This window comes from Cebus imitator, unplaced genomic scaffold, assembly GCF_001604975.1.
Source record: "Cebus imitator isolate Cc_AM_T3 unplaced genomic scaffold, Cebus_imitator-1.0 Scaffold182, whole genome shotgun sequence".
NCBI lineage: Eukaryota > Metazoa > Chordata > Mammalia > Primates > Cebidae > Cebus > Cebus imitator.
In genome coordinates this window covers 2,352,520-2,374,986 of record NW_016107497.1, presented here as the reverse complement: position 1 = coordinate 2,374,986, position 22,467 = coordinate 2,352,520, and the positions used below count along the sequence as shown (strand labels likewise).

The 22,467-nt window shown below is 36.2% G+C and overlaps 1 protein-coding gene across 1 annotated transcript in view; it reads right to left on the bottom strand.

Moving 5' to 3' along the window:
- Nucleotides 1–22,467, bottom strand: part of CNTN5 (contactin 5) — a 1,396,301-nt gene that overhangs the window by 540,948 nt on the left and 832,886 nt on the right. The window contains exons 5-6 of the mRNA XM_017545918.2: nucleotides 827–950; nucleotides 541–716 (exon numbers count right to left, since the gene is read on the bottom strand). Coding sequence (XP_017401407.1) covers nucleotides 541–716; nucleotides 827–950 — 300 coding nt within the window. The remainder of the gene's footprint in view (nucleotides 1–540; nucleotides 717–826; nucleotides 951–22,467) is intronic.

Genomic DNA, 22,467 nt, shown 5'->3' with positions numbered 1-22,467 from the left:
AAAAAAAAAAAATCTAAAAGATTAGCATTTTGAAGGTATTTTTTTGTTACCTGACTATAAGGAGAATTTTTAGAATATGCTATCTCATATTCTTAGAAATCCATAGCAAATGGTGACTATAATAGATAGAATAGTATATATTTTAAAAAGGAGATGGAGAGAACGAGATTTCAAAAGATATTTGAATTATAAATTTTTTCCTTGCAGAAACTTTAATTTGGACTCAAAGACTTGAAAATAATACATAGTAACCGGTGTGTTTCAAAATAGATTGTTGCGAATTCTAAAATTTTATCGACTTTCATCAATAGGACTTTAACTTCTCAGGCTAGTATATCAGGTTTATTTTGAAGACAGTAAATGTTTTAGAAAATTTTTAAATACCCCAGGAAGAAATATATTGTTTGCATAATTCTAACTATCATAGTTTCACCACATTTAAAAATTTGAGATTTTAAGCTTTTCTTTCCTTAAGTTTAAAAATCCAAATTGTATATACACACTATATATATGTATACAGAAAAAACATGTTTTACTCACAGGCAAACTGAAGTGTAGCTTCTCTACTTAGAATACTCCCCAAAGTGTTGGTTGCTAGACACTGATAATGACCAGAATCCTTTGCTTCACTTGGATTGCTTATAATGAAGGTGCCATCTATCAAACTGTAGCGATAATCACTTTCCAGATCTATTTCTGTTCCATTTCGAAGCCATCTTAGGAAAAATCAGAAGACAAATATGTATAATCCTCCCTGGGAGTGTCAGAATATCATTGATGGAAAGCCTTTAAGACTTAAGAAAAATGATTAACAGTGAATTCCTACCTGTAACTGGGAACTGGATTGCCACGAACTTCACAATTCAATGCTACCTTCTTTTCATCTGAATCAGTTGGAAAAATGATATCATCTGGTTCTTGCACAAAAACTGGCCCATAGTCCACACTTTCTGTAAAGGCAAAACAGACACATTTTAAAATTTCTTAAACTAGCAAGATATTTTGTTGTTGTTTTTTCTATCTTATTTATATTGAAAACTCTTGCTCTTTTCTTGTAATCAACAGGTAAATTCCCAAAAGAATACCTAGAAAATTGCATTGTTTATTAGACTGTAGAGACCCCAAAATAATTTTTAATCAACTAAAATGCTGCTAAAGGTATAATATTAAAAAAAAAACCATCTCAAACTTTGACGTATATTTTAAATATATATCTTTGTTTTCATTTTTCAAAATCAGATCAAAAGAAAATAATATTGAGCATAAACATTATCTTAAAAAACCTGAAAGTTCATAAAACTCTTAGAATGTTAAAAATAATACACACGCAAACGTAATACATTAATATTGTATCACTACACTTAGGAGCTAGAGGTATAAAAATGTTGGTCTTCTTGTATTTTTTTTTTTTATTATTCTTTGCTTCATTTGCTGAAGGACTACCTTTAGTGCTAACAATTCTGTAATGTAAAAAAAAATTATATAATGCAAATAAAGGTATTTTCATGAAATAAAGAAGACATGCCTTCAAAAAAGACAACTTAATTAAAATGGCAAAACTTTATACAACTAAATGCTCAGTCAAAAAGAAGATCAGACGACAAAGGCATAAAAGGTGGTGGAGGCCAGTGAGAAGAGCACGTAAATTTATTGCCTACTATATACCAGACACTAGATTCTATTTCAGTTAGCTGATATGCTGAGAAATTCTGTGTGTGACAAAAGTAATCTGAAACTAATAAAAATTTCATGAAGAAAGTGAGACTTAAAAAATGGACCTTAAATGTCAACTTGGACTTGAGTTTTAGGCTTAAGTCAGCTGCAGAAATGAGTAAATGTGTTGAGGAGAATACAAGTTAGTTATGTTAGCCCAGAGTTATGCAAGCATCCAGAGTATGCCGTGCATATCTAAGATCTGTAGCATCCTGAATTGTGAATTTAGGAAAAAGCAAAGCTTTTTAGCTTCATTTTCATTAATAATGAATTTGATCACATAATAGCCCTCGATCAGGTTTCTCAGTCTCTGCACCATTGATGTTTTGGGACAGATTTTTCTCTTGTGGGGGGCTGTCCTTTGCAATGGAGAATGGTTGGCAGCATCACTGGCCTCTACCCACTAGAATCCAGTAACATCACTCTCTAATGTGTAATAATAAAAAACGTATACAGAAATTGTTGTATGTCCCTGGGATCAAAATAACCCTTGTTAAAAACTACTGCTACAGATAAAGGAAGAGAAATTATTTCACAAAAGACATATTTCCGACATCTGTATTAAATAGACGTTTACATCTTCCATAGATGATCACGAAAACATTAAGAAAAAAATATAAAAATAAATGTTCCAAGAAGTTGGAGCTAAAATAAATTATTGAGAAAAGATGTACACCTCATATTTGGAAGAAAAATTCTAGAGTAAACTGATATGCCTTATTTAAATATATGGCATATATATGTGTACATATATATATGTGTGTATATATACACAAACATACACACAAATACACATATACACATATATACATGCGTGTGTACATGTATATGTGTATCTATATACGTGTGTGTGTGTATATATCTATACACACACATATATGAAATAAATGTCAAATCTGGAATACAAATGTGACAAATCTAAGGCTGTTGAATTCTTGAAACTGATTACTATTACTATGACTATTATTTCTTCTTGTTTATGTTTCCTTCTTCTCATTCTTTCCTCCTTTTTCATCCTCCTCATCTGCTGCTGCTGCTTCTGCTTCTTCTTTTCCTCCTCCTCCCGTTTTTCTCATTCTTCTAATTATACTTATGTGCTAACATTTATAAGACATGATTTTAAATATAGGTATTATCATCTAATTATTTGAGCTCAGCATCATAGTTATTTATAAATGCAAGGTGAAAACTCTAAGACTCTTAGAGCAGACTTCTGCAAAATTAGCCGTTTGAGAAGATAATTGACTTTAACTAAGCTTATGTGGTTCCAAATTTTACGTTTTGAAATTGTAAAAACAGGACAAGAGAAATAAAGTATGGTCATACTGGGGAAAACCAGAGAAGTAAGATTTGGTAATTCCAGGGATATAATAAGGAACTAGTCTGAACACTATTCTATTCTGACTGCCCATACGTTGTAAGACATCTCCTTGCTGTTCATTGTTAGTTCCAAAAGCATCTTAGCCCTATTCAGTAACTCCATCATTTACATTGTTTGCTGTTAAGCCAGTGCCTCAACACAAATGACAGTAAATAGAAATGCAAAAAAAAAAAAAAAAAAAAAAACAAAACAGTAAGGTATTTCAAATGCCAATTTAAAAAGTGGCTCCCTTCCTTTCCCTTCCCTTTTTTTTTCTTACAAGTATAATTCATGCTAAGGGGTGAAAAAACCACATATCCATCTAGAGTTTCCCAGTCCCCAGCAAAGGATAATCAGTAATGATTATATTCTAAAGAGATTATAGATGTACTGATATAGATTTTTTATTCATTCTTCTATAGTAGTGATTTTTTTAAATTATTTATTTTTAATTGCATTTTAGGTTTTGAGGTACATGTGAAGAACATGCAAGATTGTTGCATAGGTATACACATGGCAGTGTGATTTGCTGCCTTCCTCCCCTTCACCTATATCTGGCATTTCTCCCCATGCTATCTCTCCCCAACTCCCCATCCCCTGCTGTCCCTCCCCTATTTCCCCCAAACAGACCCCAGTGTGTGATGCTCCCCTCCCTGTGTCCATGTGTTATCATTGTTCAACACCTGCCTGTGAGTGAGAACATGCGGTGTTTGATTTTCTGTTCTTGTGTCAGTTTGCTGAGAATGATGCTTTCCAGGTTCATCCATGTCCCTACAAAGGACACGAACTCATCGTTTTTGATGGCTGCATAATATTCCATGGTGTATATGTGCCACATTTTCCCTGTCCAGTCTATCATCGATGGGCATTTGTGTTGGGTCCAGGTCTTTGCTATTGTAATCTGTGCTGCAATGAACATTCGTGTGCATGTGTCCTTACAGTAGAACGATTTATAATCCTTTGGATATATACCCAGTAATGGGATTACTGGGTCAAATGGAATTTCTATTTCTAGGTCCTTGAGGAATCACCAAGAGTCTTCCACAATGGTTGAACTAATTTACACTCCCACCAACTGTGTAAATGTGTTCCTATTTCTCCATATCCTCTCCAGTATCTGTTGTCCCCAGGTTTTTTAATGATCGCCATGCTAACTAGTATGAGATGGTATCTCAATGTGGCTTTGATTTGCATTTCTCTAATGACCCGTAATGATGAGCATTTTTTCCTATGTTTGTTGGCCTCATGTATGTCTTCTTTTGAAAAGTGGCTGTTCCTATCCTTTACCCACTTTTGACTGGGCTTTTTTTTTTTTTTTTGTAAATCTGTTTTAGTTCTTCGTAGATTCTGGATATCAGCCCTTTGTCAGATGGGTAGACTGCAAACATTTTTTCCATTCTGTTGGTTGCTGATTCACTCTAATGACTGTTTCTTTTGTGGTGCAGAAGCTGTGGAGTTTGATTAGGTCCCATTTGTCCATTTTGGCTTCTGTTGCCAAGGCTTTTGGTGTTTTGGTCATAAAGTCCTTGTCTACGCCTATGTCCTGAATGGTTTTGCCTAGATTTTCTTCTAGGGTTTTTATGGTGTTAGGTCTTATGTTTAAGTATTTAATCCATCTGGAGTTAATTTTAGTGTAAGGTGTCAGGAAGGGGTCCAGTTTCTGCTTCCTGCACATGGCTAGCCAGTTGTCCCAACACCATTTATTAAACAGAGAATCCTTTCCCCACTGCTTGTTTTTGTCAGATTTGTCAAAGATAGGATGGTTGTAGATATGTTGTGTTGCCTCTGAGGCCTCTGTTATATTCCATTGGTCTATATCTCTGTTTTGGTACCAGTACCATGCTGTTTTGATTACTGTAGCCTTGTAGTATAGTTTGAATTCTGGTAGTGTGATGCCTCCCGCTTTGTTCTTTTTGCTTAGAATTGACTTGGCTATGCAGGCTCTCTTTTGGTTCCATATGAAGTTTAAGGTGGTTTTTTCGAGTTCTGTGAAGGAGGTCATTGGTAGCTTGATGGGGATAGCATTGAATCTGTAAATTACTTTGGGCAGTATGGCCATTTTCACGATATAGATTCTTCCTAACCATGAACATGGAATGTTTCTCCATCTGTTTGTGTCCTCTCTTATTTTGTTCAGCAGTGGCTTGTTGTGCTCCTTGAAGAGGTCCTTTACATTCCTTGTTAGTTGTATTCCTAGGTATTTTATTCTCTTTGGAGCAATTGTAAATGGCAGTTCATTCTTGATTTGGCTCTCTTTAAGTCTGTTATTGGTGTATAGGAATGCCTGTGATTTTTTCACATTGATTTTGTATCCCTAGACTTTGCTGAAGTTGCTTATCAGTTTCAGGAGATTTGGGGATGAGATGATGGGGTCTTCTAAATATACAATCATGTCTGCAAATAGAGACAATTTGACTTCCTCCTTTCCTATTTGAATATACTTTATTTCTTTTTCTTGCCTGATTGCTCTGGCTTATAGTAGTGAATATTATCCACTGATCATAATGATGCATTGTTTAAATCTGTATATTTTATACTCTTAATTGACGGAGTCTATGATTTGTTGGAGATACACTTCAAACCCTGTATAATAGCAAATCATCACAAAAATCTTGATAAACAATAAATCAAACTCTTTAACCAAGTACAAACCTTTGAGATATTTGTGTAATGAGCAGATGTCATCACACACAATGATAATTCCTCATAAGATCAATGGTTTCATGTGAGTTTTTCTATCAGATCTTTTATTAAAAAGCTGTTAGATATCTGTAGTTGGCGCAACCTACAATGTCATTGGTTATTGTCTGTGAAATGCCAGGCTCCTATACAAGAGGGTTTTTTTTTTTTCCTTAGAATTGCTTCAGTTTGGAAATATGATGAAATTAACACACTTCTGCTCACTTTTTCCCCAAGTATACTTCTCAAATTTTCTGTTTTGTTTAATAACCGTATTTTACAAAGTTTCTTAATCATAGTTCTTATTATAAGACTAGACACTTACCTATGTTCCCATGGCTTTTCCATTTCTAAATTTCTAATTTTTTCCAAAAAAGAAGCTCTTGTATGCAAGAGATATGCCTATGATTGCAACCTCTCCTTTTTGCTTTCCATTTCCTTGGTAAATCTTCCTCCATTCCTTTATTTTGAGCCTATGTGTATCCTTGCACGTGAGACAGGTTTCTCGAATACAGCACACCAATGCGTCTTGACTTTTTATCCAATTTGTCAGTCTGTGTTATTTGCTTGGGGCATTTAGTCCATTTACATTTAGGGTTAACATTGTTATGTGTGAATTTGATCCTGCCATTTTGATGCTAGCTGGATGTATTTCCCATTAGTTGACACATTTTTTTCATTGTGTCGATGGTCTTTACCATTTGGTATGTTTAGAGTGGCTGGTACTTGTTCCTTTCCTAGTTTAGTGCTTCTTTCAGGAGCTCTTGTAAAGCAGGCCTCGTGGTGACAAACTCTCTCAGCAACTGCTTGTTTGTAAAGGATTTTATTTCTCCTTCACTTATGAAGCTTAGTTTGGCTGGATATGAAATTCTAAGGTTAAAAGTTATTTTCTTTAAGGATGTTGAATATTGGCCCCCACTCTCTTCTGACTTGTAGGGTTTCTGCTAAGAGATCTGCTGTGAGTCTGATGGGTTTCCCTTTGTGAGTAACCCAACCTTTCTCTCTGGCTGTCCTTAGCATTTTTTCCTTCATTTCAACCCTGGTGAATCTCATGATTTTGTGCCTTGGGGTTGCTCTTCTTGAGGAATATCTTTGTGGTGTTCTCTGTATTTCCTGGACTTGAAGATTAGCCTGCTTTGCTAGGTTGAGGAAGTTCTCCTGGATGATATCCTGAAGAGAGATTTCCAGCTTGGATACATTATCTCCGTCACATGTAGCTACACCTATCGAACATAGATTAGATCTTTTCACATAATCCCATAGTTCCTGTAGGCTTTGTTCATTTATTTTTACTCTTTTTTCTTTAATCTTGCCTTCTCGTTTTATTTCATTGAGTTGATCTTCAATCTCCGACATCCTTTCTTCTGCTTGGTCAATTCAGCTATTGAAACTTGTGTATGCCTCGTGAAGTTCTCGTGTTTTGTTTTTCAGCTCCATCTAGTCATTTGTGTTCTTCTCTATGCTGTTTATTCTTGTTAGCATTTTGTCAAAACTTTTTTCAAAGTTCTTAGTTTCTTTGCATTGGTTTAGAAGATATTCTTTTAGCTCAGAGACATTTGTTATTACCTACCTTCTGAAACCTGTTTCTGTCAATTCATCAGACTCATTCTCCATCTATCTTTGATCCATCACTGGTGAGGAGTTGTGATCCCTTGGAGAAGGAGAGGCGTTCTGGTTTTTTGGTGTTTTCATCCTTTTTGCACTGGTTTCTTCCCATCTTTGTGGATTTATCTACCTATGGTCTTTGTAGCTAGTGACTTTTGGATGGGGTTTCTGAGTGGACATCTTTTTGTTGATATTGAAGCTATTTCTTTCTGTTTTTTAGTTTTCCTTCTAACAGGCCTGTCTGCTGCAGGACTGCTGGAGGTCCACTCCAGACCCTTCTTGCCAGGGGATCATCCTTTGGGGTAGCAGAACAGTAAGGATTGCTGCCACTTTCTTCTTCTGTTATCTTTGTCCCAGAAGGGTACCTACCAGATGTCAGCCTATGATCTCCTTTATGAGATGTCTCTTTGGATTTATGGGGTTTGGGTAGCTGCTTGAGGAGACAGTCTGTCCCTTATCAGAGCTCAAATGCTGTACTGGGAGCTCCACTGTTTTGTTCAGAGCTGCTGGGCAGATAGAGTTAAGTCTGCTGTAGTAGAACTCATAACTACTTCTTTTCCCAGGTGCTCTGTCCTGGGAAGGTGGGACATTATTTTTAAGTTCCAGATGTGCCTTTTTTTCAGAGATGCCCTGCCCAGCAAGGAGATAGTCTAGTCACAGTCTGCCAGCAGAGGTGTTGCTGAGCTGCTGCAAGCTCTTCCCAGCTGCTGTGTAAACTTCCTGGCAGTTTTGTTTACATAGGTGCAGTTAGAACTGCCTCAGTCATGGCTGTCTGCCTCAGTAATGGACTGCCTCGGTCATGGTGGACTGCATTGGTAATGGTGGACTGCCTCAGTAGTGGTGGACTGCCTTGGTAATGGTGGATACGCTTCCCCTCACCAAGCTGGGCTGTCCTGGTTCCAGCTGCGCTTGCTGCAAAACTCTCAATCCAGATCATTTCAGATTGCTGATCTTTGTGGGGGTGGTACCTGCCAAGCCCGATCACCTGGCTCACTGCTTTTAGCCCCCTCTTTTTCAGTTTAACGGGCGGCTCTGTCTCCCAGGCATTCCAGGTGCCAGCTGAAATGGCTTTCCAGAATTTTGTGAGTTTTTGCACAGAAACCCACAGCACCAGCTGAAATAGCTGGGCTGGAAACTTGTGTCACTTTTTGGCCTGGGAATCTCCTGGTCTGTGGGTTATAAAAACTCATTTGGAAATGCAGTGATCACTCACCTTCTGGGATGCTCTCTCTGGGAACTGCACTCCAGAGCTGTTCCTACTCGGCCATCTTCACTTTACTTACATATATTTTTTGAGATGAAGTCTTTCTCTTGTCCCCCAGGCTGGAGTGCAATGGCACAATCTCAGCTCACTGCAAACTCCACCTTCCAGGTGCAAGTGCTTCTCTTGCCTTAGCTTCCTGCATAGCTGGGATTACAGGTGCCTGCCAACATGTCTGGCTAAGGTTTGTATTTTTAGTACAGGCAGGGTTTCACCATGTTGGCCAGGCAGGTCTTGAACTCCTGATCTCAGGTGATCTGCCTGTCTTGTCCTCCCAAAGTGCTGGGATTACAGGCCTGAGCCACCGTGCCCGGCCTTTTTTTTTTTTTAAGTTTTCTCCGTAAACTGTGTCATGACTTCTGTATCTTTATTCCTTTTTATTTGACTTTGTCGAGTTTGGTTGCTATGTTTCTATCTAATCAGGTGCAACTATATTACTACTAATAAGCGTTTCAACTCTTTAATCCTTTCATTCATCTCTTCCATTTGCTTGCTGAGAACCATACCTATCATCTTCTGTTATCTTGTATCTACTTTGGTTTCATGTGTTGCTTCTTTAAACTGTTTTTAGTAATGTCAGTATCTGTAATATCTGAATTCATAGATGTTATCTGTCCATGCTAGCTCCATTTCCTTCTTAGGACATCTGTATGGTTCACAGGGAAAAGCCTTAGGTCAGGAGTCTGACTATAATCTGATATTTTTAAAATCTTGCCTTCTTCCCTCTGCCTCAACTTCAATGGTTCTCCCAAACAAAAACTTAGATTGTAAAAAAGAAATATATAAGGCTTGTCAGAGTGGTTCTTATTTCAATGCCTCCTTCCAAATGTTCTGAAGTATTGAGTCATCTGTTCACTTTTGCACAGATTTCTTCAACCAACTGATTGCAGTGCATTTTTTAATGAACAACTGAGTACACATTTCTTTACGGGGCTGGAGGACTTACAAATGTTAGGTAAACTGACATTTGTCCTGAAGTCTGAGCACGAAGACAATTGTTGGATATTTCTTTCCTCATTATTTTTAAATATTTTTTCCTTGCTTCAATGAAGGTAACCGTTTCATGTCTCCTTTCTTATCTTTTTGTTTGTTTTAACTTATTATTTCAAAATAATGATATAAAATAACATGCCTTTTGTATCATCTTTAGCCCGGTCAACTTGTGAAGAAATTTCCCAAAGCTACTTGGGGTAGTTTAAAAAATATGTCCACAATGTCTTTGATAGCCCTCCCTTCAAGGAGTTGAGCTTAATTTCTTTCCTGTGAGTGTCAGCTGAACTTAATGACTTATTTCTAACTAAAAGCAAAAGGTATGTTGTATTACTTCTAATATTAAGTAATGCAGTTTCCTTCTGGGGTATACTCTCTCTCGTAGGTCATTCCCTCAAGAAAAACACAGTTGCCATACCCAGAGGACAAATTTTCAGGCTGTGGAGTGGCCAACATGGTAAGGAACTGAAGTATCTGACTCGGCCAAAAGGCAGCAAGAAACTTAAGCCACCAACAATCACACAGGTGAATTTTTAAGTGGATCCTCCATTTGTAAAGCTTTCAAGTGAGAATGAGCTAAACTGACACCTTGACTGCAACATCATGAAAGATCTTAGAACCTCCCAGATAAGCTACTCAGATTCCAGACTTGAAGAGAAAAAGCTTGATTGTTGTTTTATGTTGCTAAGTTTTGGGGCATTTTTTTTTTTTTTTTACTATAGGAACAGGTACTAATAAACCACTTTTTCTCTCCCAATATTAATTGGAAGAAAATATTTTTTTAAAAAAAAGATTAAAAAAAACAAAAAAGAGATAAAAGTATCATTTACAAAGAATGATACTGGAGAAAATAAAAATACTTGATACATGTTTGATTTTTATGCTATCATAGAGCCATCAACTTTCAGAACTGGAAGAATCATCATTCCATTCAGGCATCATTTCTAAAAATCTCCGTGAGATCTATATCCAGTCTTAGCTTGATTACATCCAGGAATATAGGAGGTCCTAACAGATTATTGTCTGAAAATAAAGTTCATCTTAAAATTAAAACCATAAACTTGTGTCCTAATGAAGACAGTTTTTTACTCAATTCTACTCCATTATATATATACTTTACTTAAGATTTTCTGATAATTACATTTACCCAGATGTTAATAATAACTTAAAAAAAACCGCCGTATTTTCTATATTCTATAAACTTCATATTTTAAGAGTAAAATATAAAGTTTCTACTAAGAATACTTTCAGTTCGACTAATAGATTATGAAAAATGAGAAATTAATCAAAATTAAGGGTTTTCTAACTTTTAACATACTAAAACAAAGCTATTTCTATATAACCCATAAAACTGACCTTAAATAATTTTAACCACCATCAATCAATCAATAAAGACATATTTCCTAAGAGCCTACCTATACTTGATGTTAAAATCACCAGAGTATAATTTTAATGTCATCATTATCACAAGCTATATTAGTTTTTTTCTTAACTCGGGTGTGACAAAGACGGACTAGATGCTTCCTAATCCCTTTCCTTTTCCTAGGACACTTTCTTGGGCTTCTATAGGTGTGACATGGAGCCATGTGACTTAGTTCTAGACTGTAATGTTGTATGTAAAATCCAGGACTAGCTACAAAAATAAAAAAATCATGTGCAGTCCTTTATTCTCATATTTGACAATTTTCTTAAAGTAAGGGAGCAGAAGATGCCAATAAGCCCTTAATAGATATCAATAGATAACTAATAAAGATATTAGAATGTTCTGTTTAGAATAACTAAGCAGAATGTGATGTGAATAGAAAAGAAACATGTTACTGTGTTAAGAAGTAATTTGTTACAATATCCAGAGTTTCTTACGTTGACCGTTACATTAAAAATAAAATCATTTTTAATGATTAAAGAATATGTAATTTCATTAAAAAACAAAGGTCAATGAACTGTATATTATCATTATGTCAGAGGCATCTGAACCAGAGCAACTCCATCGTGAATAGGGGCTCTGAAAAATGAGGCTGAGACCTATCAGGCTGCAGGCATTCTAAGACACATAGGCGATAGGAGGTAAGCACAAGATACAGGTCATAAAGACCTTGCTGATAAAAGAGGCTGAAGTAAAGCAGCCAGTCAAAATCCACCAAAACAAAGGGGCCACAATAGTCAAAATCCACCAAAACAAAGTGGCCACAATAGACAAAATCCACCAAAACAAAGTGGCCACAATAGTGATCTCTTGTTGTCCGCACTGCTACACTCCCACCAGCACCATGACAGTTTACAGATGCCCTGGCAACGTCAGGAAGTTACCAAATAGGGTCTAAGAAGGGGAGGCATGACCAATTCACCCCTTGTTTAGCATATAATCAAGAAGTAACCACAAAAATGAGTAAGCAGCAGTCCTCTGAGCTGTCTATGGAGTAGTCATTCTTTTATTTCTTTACTTTCTTAATAAACTTGCTTTCACTTTATGGACTTGCCCTGAATTCTTTCTTGCATGAGATCCAAGAACCTTCTCTTGGGGTTCGGATCTGGACCTCTTTTCTGTAATAATTAGATTACATAGTCTTCCTGATACCCATCCTCTCTAGTTCAGACATTTGATTGCTTACTACTTAACTAGAGTATATTTTCAGGCCTAGGGCCTATGACAGGAGGTATTTAACCAGTCAATCACATATTTAGCTTGACCAAAAACTTCGCTCCAGTTTATAAAACTAGCCTTCTAAGTAATTCTTGAGCTCTAACCCTTCTTCATATGGCCATACACTGAAAATGAGTTTCCATCCTATGTTTCTATTCCTAAATCCTACTGTTAAACCTTCTAGAAGGCCCAGTGCTATTATGTACATGTTTACGTTGTATGGATGCTGTGGTTATTGTTTTCGATTTTAAAGTGACTGACATTCACTACAGGCTCATGTAATTAAGGGTCTGACATCATGTCGGCTCTTTGACTGCTGACAGCTTTCAAGCCTCATTATCTACCTTTTCCCGGTTGCCTCTCCTCTGGGCAAGGTCAGAAGCTGAGCACTTCCTGCCTTGACTACAGTGGAGGAATATATACCACACAAACCCTGGGAACCCTTACCCCAGCCCCACCTCTCAGCCACAGAAAAAACCCAAGCCACTCCTTCCTTTCTTCACTCAGGTTGTTTTCATACCTATGCATCTTCACAGACAGCCTGGTGATAGGAATAATACACCTCTTCACACCCTTTGGAACACGTGTCATCATCAGTTTCTCCATCTGAACCAACTTTAGGTAGTGATAGTACTGATCTTACCCTCCACAGGGCAACCACATATAGCGAATTAGGATTCCATCAACGGGGTAAAAGACAGAGTCTACTCAGAGGGGAATATAGCTTTTTGAAAGGAGTTTGCATCCATGGAAACAAAAGGTCTTCAAACAGTTAACTGAAACATGGAAGGTAGACATACAAGAAGGGAAACTCCTGAATTAGTCTGGAGAGCTTTCTCTCAGCTTTCCATCAGGAAAACAAGGTATCAAATAAATGGCTAGGGCAAGATGGTCTTGACTATGGAGACAAGCAAAGAGCTAGCTGCCAAGGCAGTCATCTAGAGCAGCATAAATCAGAGATGTTTAAACTAAACTTGTAAATGATGAAATCATATATATGTAGTCCTGATCCTCCTTTAATCTTTTGTTATCCCCAAGCCTTAGTAATAGCCCCATCTATTCTAGTCTCAGTAAGTTGAGAAAAGAATATGGAATGGAGAAAAAATACCTACATCCATCTACCCGTTCTACCAGTTCTTGAGTCATAACTATTTCATACTCTTCCTTTGTGATTGTCAAATAAAATTAATGAATACTCTAATGACCCGCAGGTAATTCTTTTAAAAATGATTTTTAAAGGACAAATAAATGTGCAGTCGTTTACTATAAAATAGTGGTATTTTTTTTTCTTTTCTTGAGACAAGGTCTTGCTCCGTCATGCAGGCTGGGGTACAGTGACACAACCATGGCTCACTGCAGCCTGGACTTCCTGGGCTAAAACAACCTTTCTACCTTAGCCTTCCAAAGTGCTGCAATTCCAGGCATGAGCCACTCTGCCCAGCCTCAAAGAATATTTAATTCAATATGTAAGTTTTCAATATGTAAGTTTTAAGAATTAATGATAGTGGACAACAGAAAAAAACGCAATCAACAGTTTGCTTTTGCTTACAAAATCCCCATGAACACAGCATCTACAAATACAAACTAATCCAGGGGTCTAGAATTGGACACTCAAGTGTCATGAGAGGCACTGGTGTTAGGCAGTAGGTGTTCCAAATAGACAGCAACCTTTGGTTAAGTTCTGAGCAAAACTAAGTACGATCTTGTAATTTATACAGTGTTTACACTGAAAGATTCACTATATTTAAAAATGCCACATAAGTAATGTAACAGCCAGTTAGATTCTTTTACCAGATAATTAAAAATGAGAATTTTCACTTGCAAAAATGTCTACCAGGGCACTTAAGAGTCCTGTGCTTTGCAATTATAGGACATTTTGGATTCCTCATCTCCACTCTCTAAATTAAAGTAACATTCTTGAAGAGCTGAGACAACCAAAACTGCCCCCACAATTTTCTGAAACACAATGAAGAAGTTGACATAGCATCTGAGAATCACTGAGCTAGAGCAAGAAACAGGAAACAGTGTCTGCCTAAAGTTAGCCTGGTGTTGGCAATAGTCTTTTATGAGAGAGTCTTGCACAGGAATATCAAGTTCTATAAATTATGACTCTGGACACCCATCTGCCTATCTCCAAGTGGAGTTTCTAGGAATCGTAGTACAGATGCTCTTCAGCTTACAGTAAGATTGCACCTCAAATAAACTATCATAAACTTCAAATATTTTAAGTCAAAAAAGCATTTAACTAATATACATCATAGTTTAGCCCAGCCTACCTTAAAGTTTCTCAGAATGCTTACATTAGTCTCCAGTTAAGCAGTCATCTAACACAAAGATTATTTTATAATAAAATGTTGCCATCTCATGTAATTTATTGAATATTCTACTGAAAGTAAGAAAGAGATTGGTTGTATGGGTTCTGAGTATGGTTTCTACTGAATGCATTTCACTTTCACATCATCATAAACTTGAAAAATTCTGAATCAAACTACCTTAAATTGGGGATTGTCTGTATATTATCTTGTTATGGAGACAATAGTTTCCTTTATGGAGTCCTGTCCTAGAATCAAGGAAGCATGTGGGCCTCTCTAAATCTTTCTGAAATTTCTGCCACTTACTAATAGGCTACTCAGATACTAACTTTATAGCTTCCGTCCTTTCATGACATCTTAAGTATCATCCATTCGAGACTCCTACAGCCAGGCTCTCTCAGAAAGGCTTGCTTCTTGGTTTTGGATCAGTTTCAACAGTTTTCTTGGATCATGATCCAATGTCACCATGCCTCCCTCAATTCTAAATCTGCCTTTCAGGCTTAAATCCTCTTTTTAAACATCAACTTCTGTGCTGATTTTTCTCAGGGATTACATCTAATGCCAGGCTCCAGCCGTTCTGCCTGCTGGTTACCTGTAATTTACGGCTGTGGCTAGCTTCTTCATGTAATGTAACCTAAGTGTATCAGTAACATAGTACAGAGGAAATAGCCTATCATCCCCAATAAAATTTTGAGAAATGCCCTTTTAATGATCATTAGCATATTTTATGTGATGATTTGAAGAAATTTGGAAGTGTTAAACCAGAAATTGTATTTTATAATGACATAAATAGTTACAATGTGAGAAATACTCTTCACACCATGTATCTTAGATGAATTCTTAAGAAATTGTCCAAATCTTCTTTTAAGTTGTCTTTCAACATTGAAGTAAAGTTTCTTTATGGAACTTAAACAGGTATAAACTATAATTATATAACTTTGAAAGATTTCTAAGAATTGAAGAGCATTATTTATTAACCAAGCATTGTGATGAATGTTTCATGGGAAGTGTAGCATGTCACTGTACACACAGTATAAATTTCATCAAAGTTGAATTGGTTTTTGGTCATTTTCTAGTACAGATATAAAAGAGAGCTCAGAAGATGCAGTAAGGTTATCACTTATGAAAACAATCAAAATGTACCAACTCCATATGTTAAATTGATACAAATTTAATTGCAGCTTTTGCCTTGTTGGAATTTGCCATTTGATATTGGAATACATTCCTAAATGTGGTTATGTTATGCATCATCTTTAATGGGCATGTCTTGCTTTTTTGCTAATGACTTACTACCTGATGTTTATTTTATGTTTATTTTAGACAATGGAAATGGTGTTAGACAAAAAGCAAATTTGAGCAGTTTTCTTATTCGAGTTCAAAATGGGTCATAAATCCCCCGAGACAACTCGCAACATCAGCAACACATTTTGCCCAGTAACTGCTAACAAATGTACAGCACGGTGGTGGTTCAGGAAGTTTTGAAATGAAGACAAGAGCCTTGAAGATGATGAAATTAGTGGCTGGCAATTTAAAGGTATCAAAGACCAAATGAGAGCAATCATTAAAGCTGATCTTCTGACTACATGAGAAGTTGCTGAAGAACTCAATGTCAACCATTCTACAGTCATGCAGCATTTGAAGCAAATTGGAAAGGTGAAAAGCTCAGTAGGTAGATACCTTATGAGCTGACCCAAAGTCAAAAACTGTCATTTTGAAGTGTCATATTCTCTTATTCTATGCAACATCAAACAAGCATTTCTCAATCAGATTGTGACATGCAATGAAAAGTGGATTTTATCCAACAACTGATGATGACCAGCTCAGTGGCTGGACCAAGACGTAGCTCCCAAAGCACTTCCTTAAGCCAAACTTGCAAGAGAAAAAAGTCATGGTCACTGGTGGTCTGCAGCCAGTCTGATACACTATCGCTTTCTAATCTTGATGAAACCATTACATCTGAAAAGTATACTCAGTAAATCGATTAGCTGCACCCAAAACTGCAATACCAACAGCAGGCAACAGTCAACAGAAAGGGCCCAGTTCCTCTCCATCGCAATGCCCAAGGGCATGTCTCACAACCAGCACTTCAAAAGTTGAATAAATTGAGCTATGAACTTTTGTCTCATTCGCTGTATTCACCTGACTTCTTGCCAACCAACTACCGCTTCTTGAAGCATCTCAACAACTTTTTGCAGGAAAAATGCTTCCACAACCAGCAGGATGCAGAAAATGCTTTCCAAGAGTTGGCCTGAAGCATGGATTTTTATGCTACAGGACTAAACAAACTTACTTTCATTGACAAAAATGTGTTGATTATAATGGTTCCTATTTTGATTAATAAAGATGTGTTGGAACCTAATTATAACGATTTAAAATTCATGGTCCAAAACTGCATTACTTTTGCACCAACCTAAGATCCACAAGATGCCAAACCAGTAAGTTTTCCTGTTGAAGGTTGACATTATTCTTTCCTCCCTTCCATTTATAATACAAAATCACTATCAATATCACTAATATTATTCTGTAAATATTCTATTATCTAATATTTAGTAAATATCCTATTTAGTAAAGATTCTATTCTATTATTTACTGGATATTAATATTGTATTTTAGTAAAAATTTAGCCTAAATTCAGATTTTAAGAACTATGAAACAGTCCTCCAATAGATGCCAGCTTATTTAGCAATATTTGTTAAACTCTTAGGAACCTTGCACTGCTCTAAGTGGTGAAAGAGAATAAAGAGGAGACTATGAAATGATATCATCTCACCTCACGTATACTTAAAGTGATGAAAAATAATAAAAGTATAAAATAATAAATGGCTCTAAAAATTAAGAGTACAATAACAGAATAAAATTTTAATGAGTGATCATGAGATTGTAAAGTTATTATTAGAATATAGTCTCAATTTTTATATTGGGGAAACTGGCATGATGTGTTTTATGTAGAAGTGTGTCATCTAAATGAAATACACTTTCCCCCTCTAAGAGAGTATTCTTATTCTCATAAAAGATCATTTACATTGTATGCTTAGGTCTCTAAAACAATTATCAGTAAACAGTATTTTGAGGAAACAACAGAAAATTGTCAACAAAGGGGTTGCTGGGAGTCAGGATGACGTTGACCATGTGCCAAGTCAAATCCGAAAATAAATCATGTTAATGATAAAATTTAGCCAAAAGTACTGATGACATAAGGCAACAAATTTGTAGGTGCAGGAATCTTCCAAATGTCAGAAGACAGTGCTAAAAATTTTAAAAGCCTAGGTAGACCCACAGAGGGTTTATAAACTACAGATTTTGTTTACCATTAAGGGAATTACAGAGAGTAAAATTATGTGCTTAGCCTTAGTAGAAAAATAACTTGCTTCCTTTAAGGACCACGATTTTCCCACCAAAACCATCATTTTCAGTCTCTGAATCTCAAGGGCATCCTCCCGTCCCCAGCAAAAGTCTAAGCTATCTAGTAAGAATCACTCCTAATCCAGACTGCCTCTCTCCAAAGATAAAATATCTTAACCTAACCATCTCATTACAAATAGAAGAATGAAATGCACCCTACACATAATTAAGTTTCCCCCTACTAAAATCATAACAAGAAAAAAAAGAGATGAAGTCAAGGAACAGTTTATAGAGGAAGGAACAGGTACAGTGTCAGTTCTAGTTAATAATTCTTGTCTGTGTCCCCCAAAAGCATATATCCTATATATGTCTGAGATGTTAACTCATAAGGGCTTTTAATTAACCTACATTACCTTGAAAAATTTTAATTTAAACCTTGGTCAATTTTTTAAATCACTTAAATGTCACTCCTTGTACTCAAATAACTACTTTAGAATAATTATTAACAATTCAGTTGTTCCTTTCTAAAACCATATTATACCTCTTAGATCTATGAAACATTTGCTCTGACACAATTTCAAGGGATCAAAGCAATTATCTGAAATAACAATATTAGGTTGAAAACAGAGTAGATACTGAGGACTTTTCTGGTTGCTCAACACCAATGAGCAGGACTGTCCCTTCCAGATTCTGCTCCATTTCTCTTCTTTATTTTATGAGACTAGCTCAGAATTATTATTTGATACAGAGTCTTGCTCTGTCACCCAGGCTGAAGTGCAGTGGCGTGATCTCGGCTCACTGCAACCTCTGCCTTCCAAGTTCAAGCCATTCTCCTGCCTCAGCCTTCCGAATAGCGGGGACTACAGGTGATCACCACCACACACAGCTATTTTTCTATTTTTAGTAGAGATGGGGTTTCATCATACTGGCCAGGATGGTCTTGAACTACTGACCTTGTAATACACCCGCCTCAGCCTCCCAAAGTGCTGGGATTACAAGCGTAAGCCACTGTGCCTGGCCACCTCAGAATTTTTTATTCACTGACTATGTCCACCTCATTTCAGTCAAGTGTCAATGACTGGCTATTGTGCCCTTCTTGATTACCTTCGATCATAAAGCCTGGGGATGACCAAAGTGTGGCATTTGAATTCTCTTTGACTTATATGGACACAATATTCACAACCATGTTTTCATTTTCATGCAACACAAGAATTCTGAATGCAGCCTTTTTCTGTACTCCCTAAATGTGGCCATGTGTATAGCAAATCATCTGATTAAACTCTATGCAAATATTTTTAAGTAGACTAAAGTATGTATTTTCATCATTCCATATAACTACAAATTTTGATATTTAACTGTATCACCTGGGAATATCTATAAAACAATAGAGCTAATTAAAAGATAACCAAAAGCTTCCATATTTTTTGTAAATCACACTTTTAAACATCATAACACAATCACTGAATGTGCTCTAAATGGAACATCTTTTGTTGCTAAAATGATCTAACTACTATGAGAAATGATAAATTGGAATCGGACACATTGGTGCTGTCTAATTCTTACTGGAAATAGAAAATAGCAAATACAGATACATTCCATGAATATGGGAATATTTGAAACAGTAGCTCACATTTAGATGGGGTCTGTCGTTAAGTGAGCTACTATAATCAAATTTAATATTTGTGACTAAAATATATCATCAACATGACCACTGAAGATAAAAATACATGCTATTAATTATTTAAATTCTCCTGAGTGTAGTAAAATAATATACACAAAGTTCTTTTAGTTTTCCATATATCTTACATAAATTTGGATAAAAGTTTCCATGATTATGCATGTGTGAACAAAACTATTTCATAGTCATTGATACTTAACTTTGGTCTGTTTAATAAAATAGTATAGAGTATCTGCTGTAATTTCAAGATTTTTCCCCTTTGAAATTTATATTAAAACTTAATTGATATTGCAATAGTTTTAAGATGTGGGACCTTTAAGAAGTGATTAGGCCATTACTGTGGTAATGACGTTACCCATTCTTGCTCTCTTTCTCCCCCTCTCTATCTCTGCCCTTCCACCTTCACCATGTAATGACACAACAAGAATGTCCACACCAGATTCTAGCACTTTGTATTGGACTTCCCAGACTCCAGAATCATGAGCCAATACATTTCTGTTCATTTAAAATTACCCAGTCTGTGGTATACTGTAATAGAAGCACAAAATGGACTAAGACAGAATGCTATCATTAGTTTACAAGGAAGCAGCCATTATATAAAGGCTCATAAGGTTTTTTTTCCCCCACAAATGACCCTTACAATCAGCTATTCATATTACTGATTTAGCACTAGACCATAATTATTGTACATATCTCTGAAGATCTATATAATTATTTTATTCTATTTAAAATAGAAAATATAACACATATGAATGTGCCAGAAAATCGCAATGATACTTATAAATTCTTTCAAATCTTTAGAGATTAAAACAATAACTGTCCTGTGATGAGTTAATGTACAGCTTACACATAGTACATGGCCAATATCTAATACAGAATAAAAAATTAAAAAGTAGACCTCAGTTTAATAAACCTGTACAGATATTTTATGTTCACTGTAGTAATCCCATTCCAAATGTTACTGACTGATCAAAGAAAAATAATAGAGAGAGCTTCATAAAAATCCGAGCCACAAACATTCATAAAGCATTTTGACTATTATTATCATTAAAATATAAGGAGGTAAAGTAATGGTATAGAAGGGCCATTCAAGCTACTTTTTAGAGCCAATCTGTTCATAATATTCTAAAAATACTTGTTAAAATGTTGGAAACAAAGCCATTTGTAATAATTTCTACAAATAAGTTATTTGTATGTTATATATTTAAATTACTTATATAATAACTAAGTCAGCAATTATAAATCAAAGCCATTGTAATAACATACAAATGGCTTTGTTTCCAACATTTTAACAAATATTTACATACTTTGTCTCTATGAAAATGTTTCTGGACCAAAACAGACCTACCAAAAATATATGATATCACTATATGCTGCTATATGCTACTCATGTTTCTTCTGGAATCTACTCTAACAATTCAGTCTAGCCTTTTGTAAAATTTTATCTTTTAATTTAGTCCCACATAGTTAGAATTCTGTAATGGATTCAGGCTACTGCTGTTATAATGTTGAAAACATTTCAGGACAAACAGAAGACAATTAGACATAATAAAACTTAAAAAGAACCAATGAATCAGCTAGGCGCATTGGCTCATGCCGGAAATCTCAACACTCGGGAAGGCCAAGGTGGGTGGAGGTCAGGAGTTCGAGACCAGCCTGGCCAACATGGCGAAACCCTATCTCTACCAAAAATGCACAAAAATTAGCAGAGAGTGGTAGTGTGTGCCTGTAGTCCCAGCTATTAGGGAGGCTGACGTGGGAGAATCGCTTGAACCCCGGAAGCAGAGGTTGCAGTGAGCCAAGATCATTCCACTGCAGTTCATGTAGCCTGGGCCACAGAGTGAGACCCTGTCTCACACTACAAAGAAAAAAAAAGAATCAATGAGGACACCGCCTCTGACCAAATACACCTATATGGAGAGACTCTAGTAGAATACAGGGTGATAAACTATTATTTCCTCTTTATCTCTTCTACTGCTGCTTTCCTTGAGATAATTATCAGTTTTTTCCTTTACAAATGTGAAAGCATCTTTCTGACTCCCCTTACTTCCTTCCTGTACTTCCTTCCTGCCATAAGAAGAATGTTGTTATTATTATTTTAAATCTGCATGCTATGAGGTCTTTGAGACAACTGCTGCTAAAAGTATTCTGATTAATGGAGTCTTGCTGTTAACACAGATAAAATTTTTAGACTCCTTAACAAGAACTGTAAATATTTATAATTACATTGCAGTCATTCACACTTTGCTACAAGTATAATATATAATGTGTAGTTCCTTAAACATAGGACTGTTCTCTATTACCCCTTTGCCTTTAAACACAGAATTTCTTTTATTTATAATGTACTTCCACACATGCAATATATTTTAGATCCAGTATCACTTCGTCAATTTTGCTTTACCTGATCATACAACACAGGTTAGATTTGAGGCCTCTCTTTCATGTTACAAAATAATCCCATACATACCTCTGTCATCATACCTATAACAGCAGGTTGGGTGCCTTTTGTGTATATGTATGTGTGTCTGTTTCTGTGAGCATGTGAGACTACAGCACATTGGAAGGTGTGGACTTGCAAAGATGAAAGCAGGCAGATATATCTTCTTGACTGTGAATTTCATTAAGCTATTCCCTGGCACAGTGACTGAATCTCAATATCCTCAACAGTACTGTAATACCTCAATACGTCATTATAAAAACTGGTTCTTATCAAGAGGTTGGAAGAATCAGATGGCAGTGAACATATATTGGTTAAAAATAAGAGCCGGGCACGGTGGCTCACGCCTGTAATCCCAGCACTTTGGGAGGCTGAGGCGGGTGGATCACGAGGTCAAGAGATCGAGACCATCCTGGTCAACATGGTGAAACCCCGTCTCTACTAAAAAT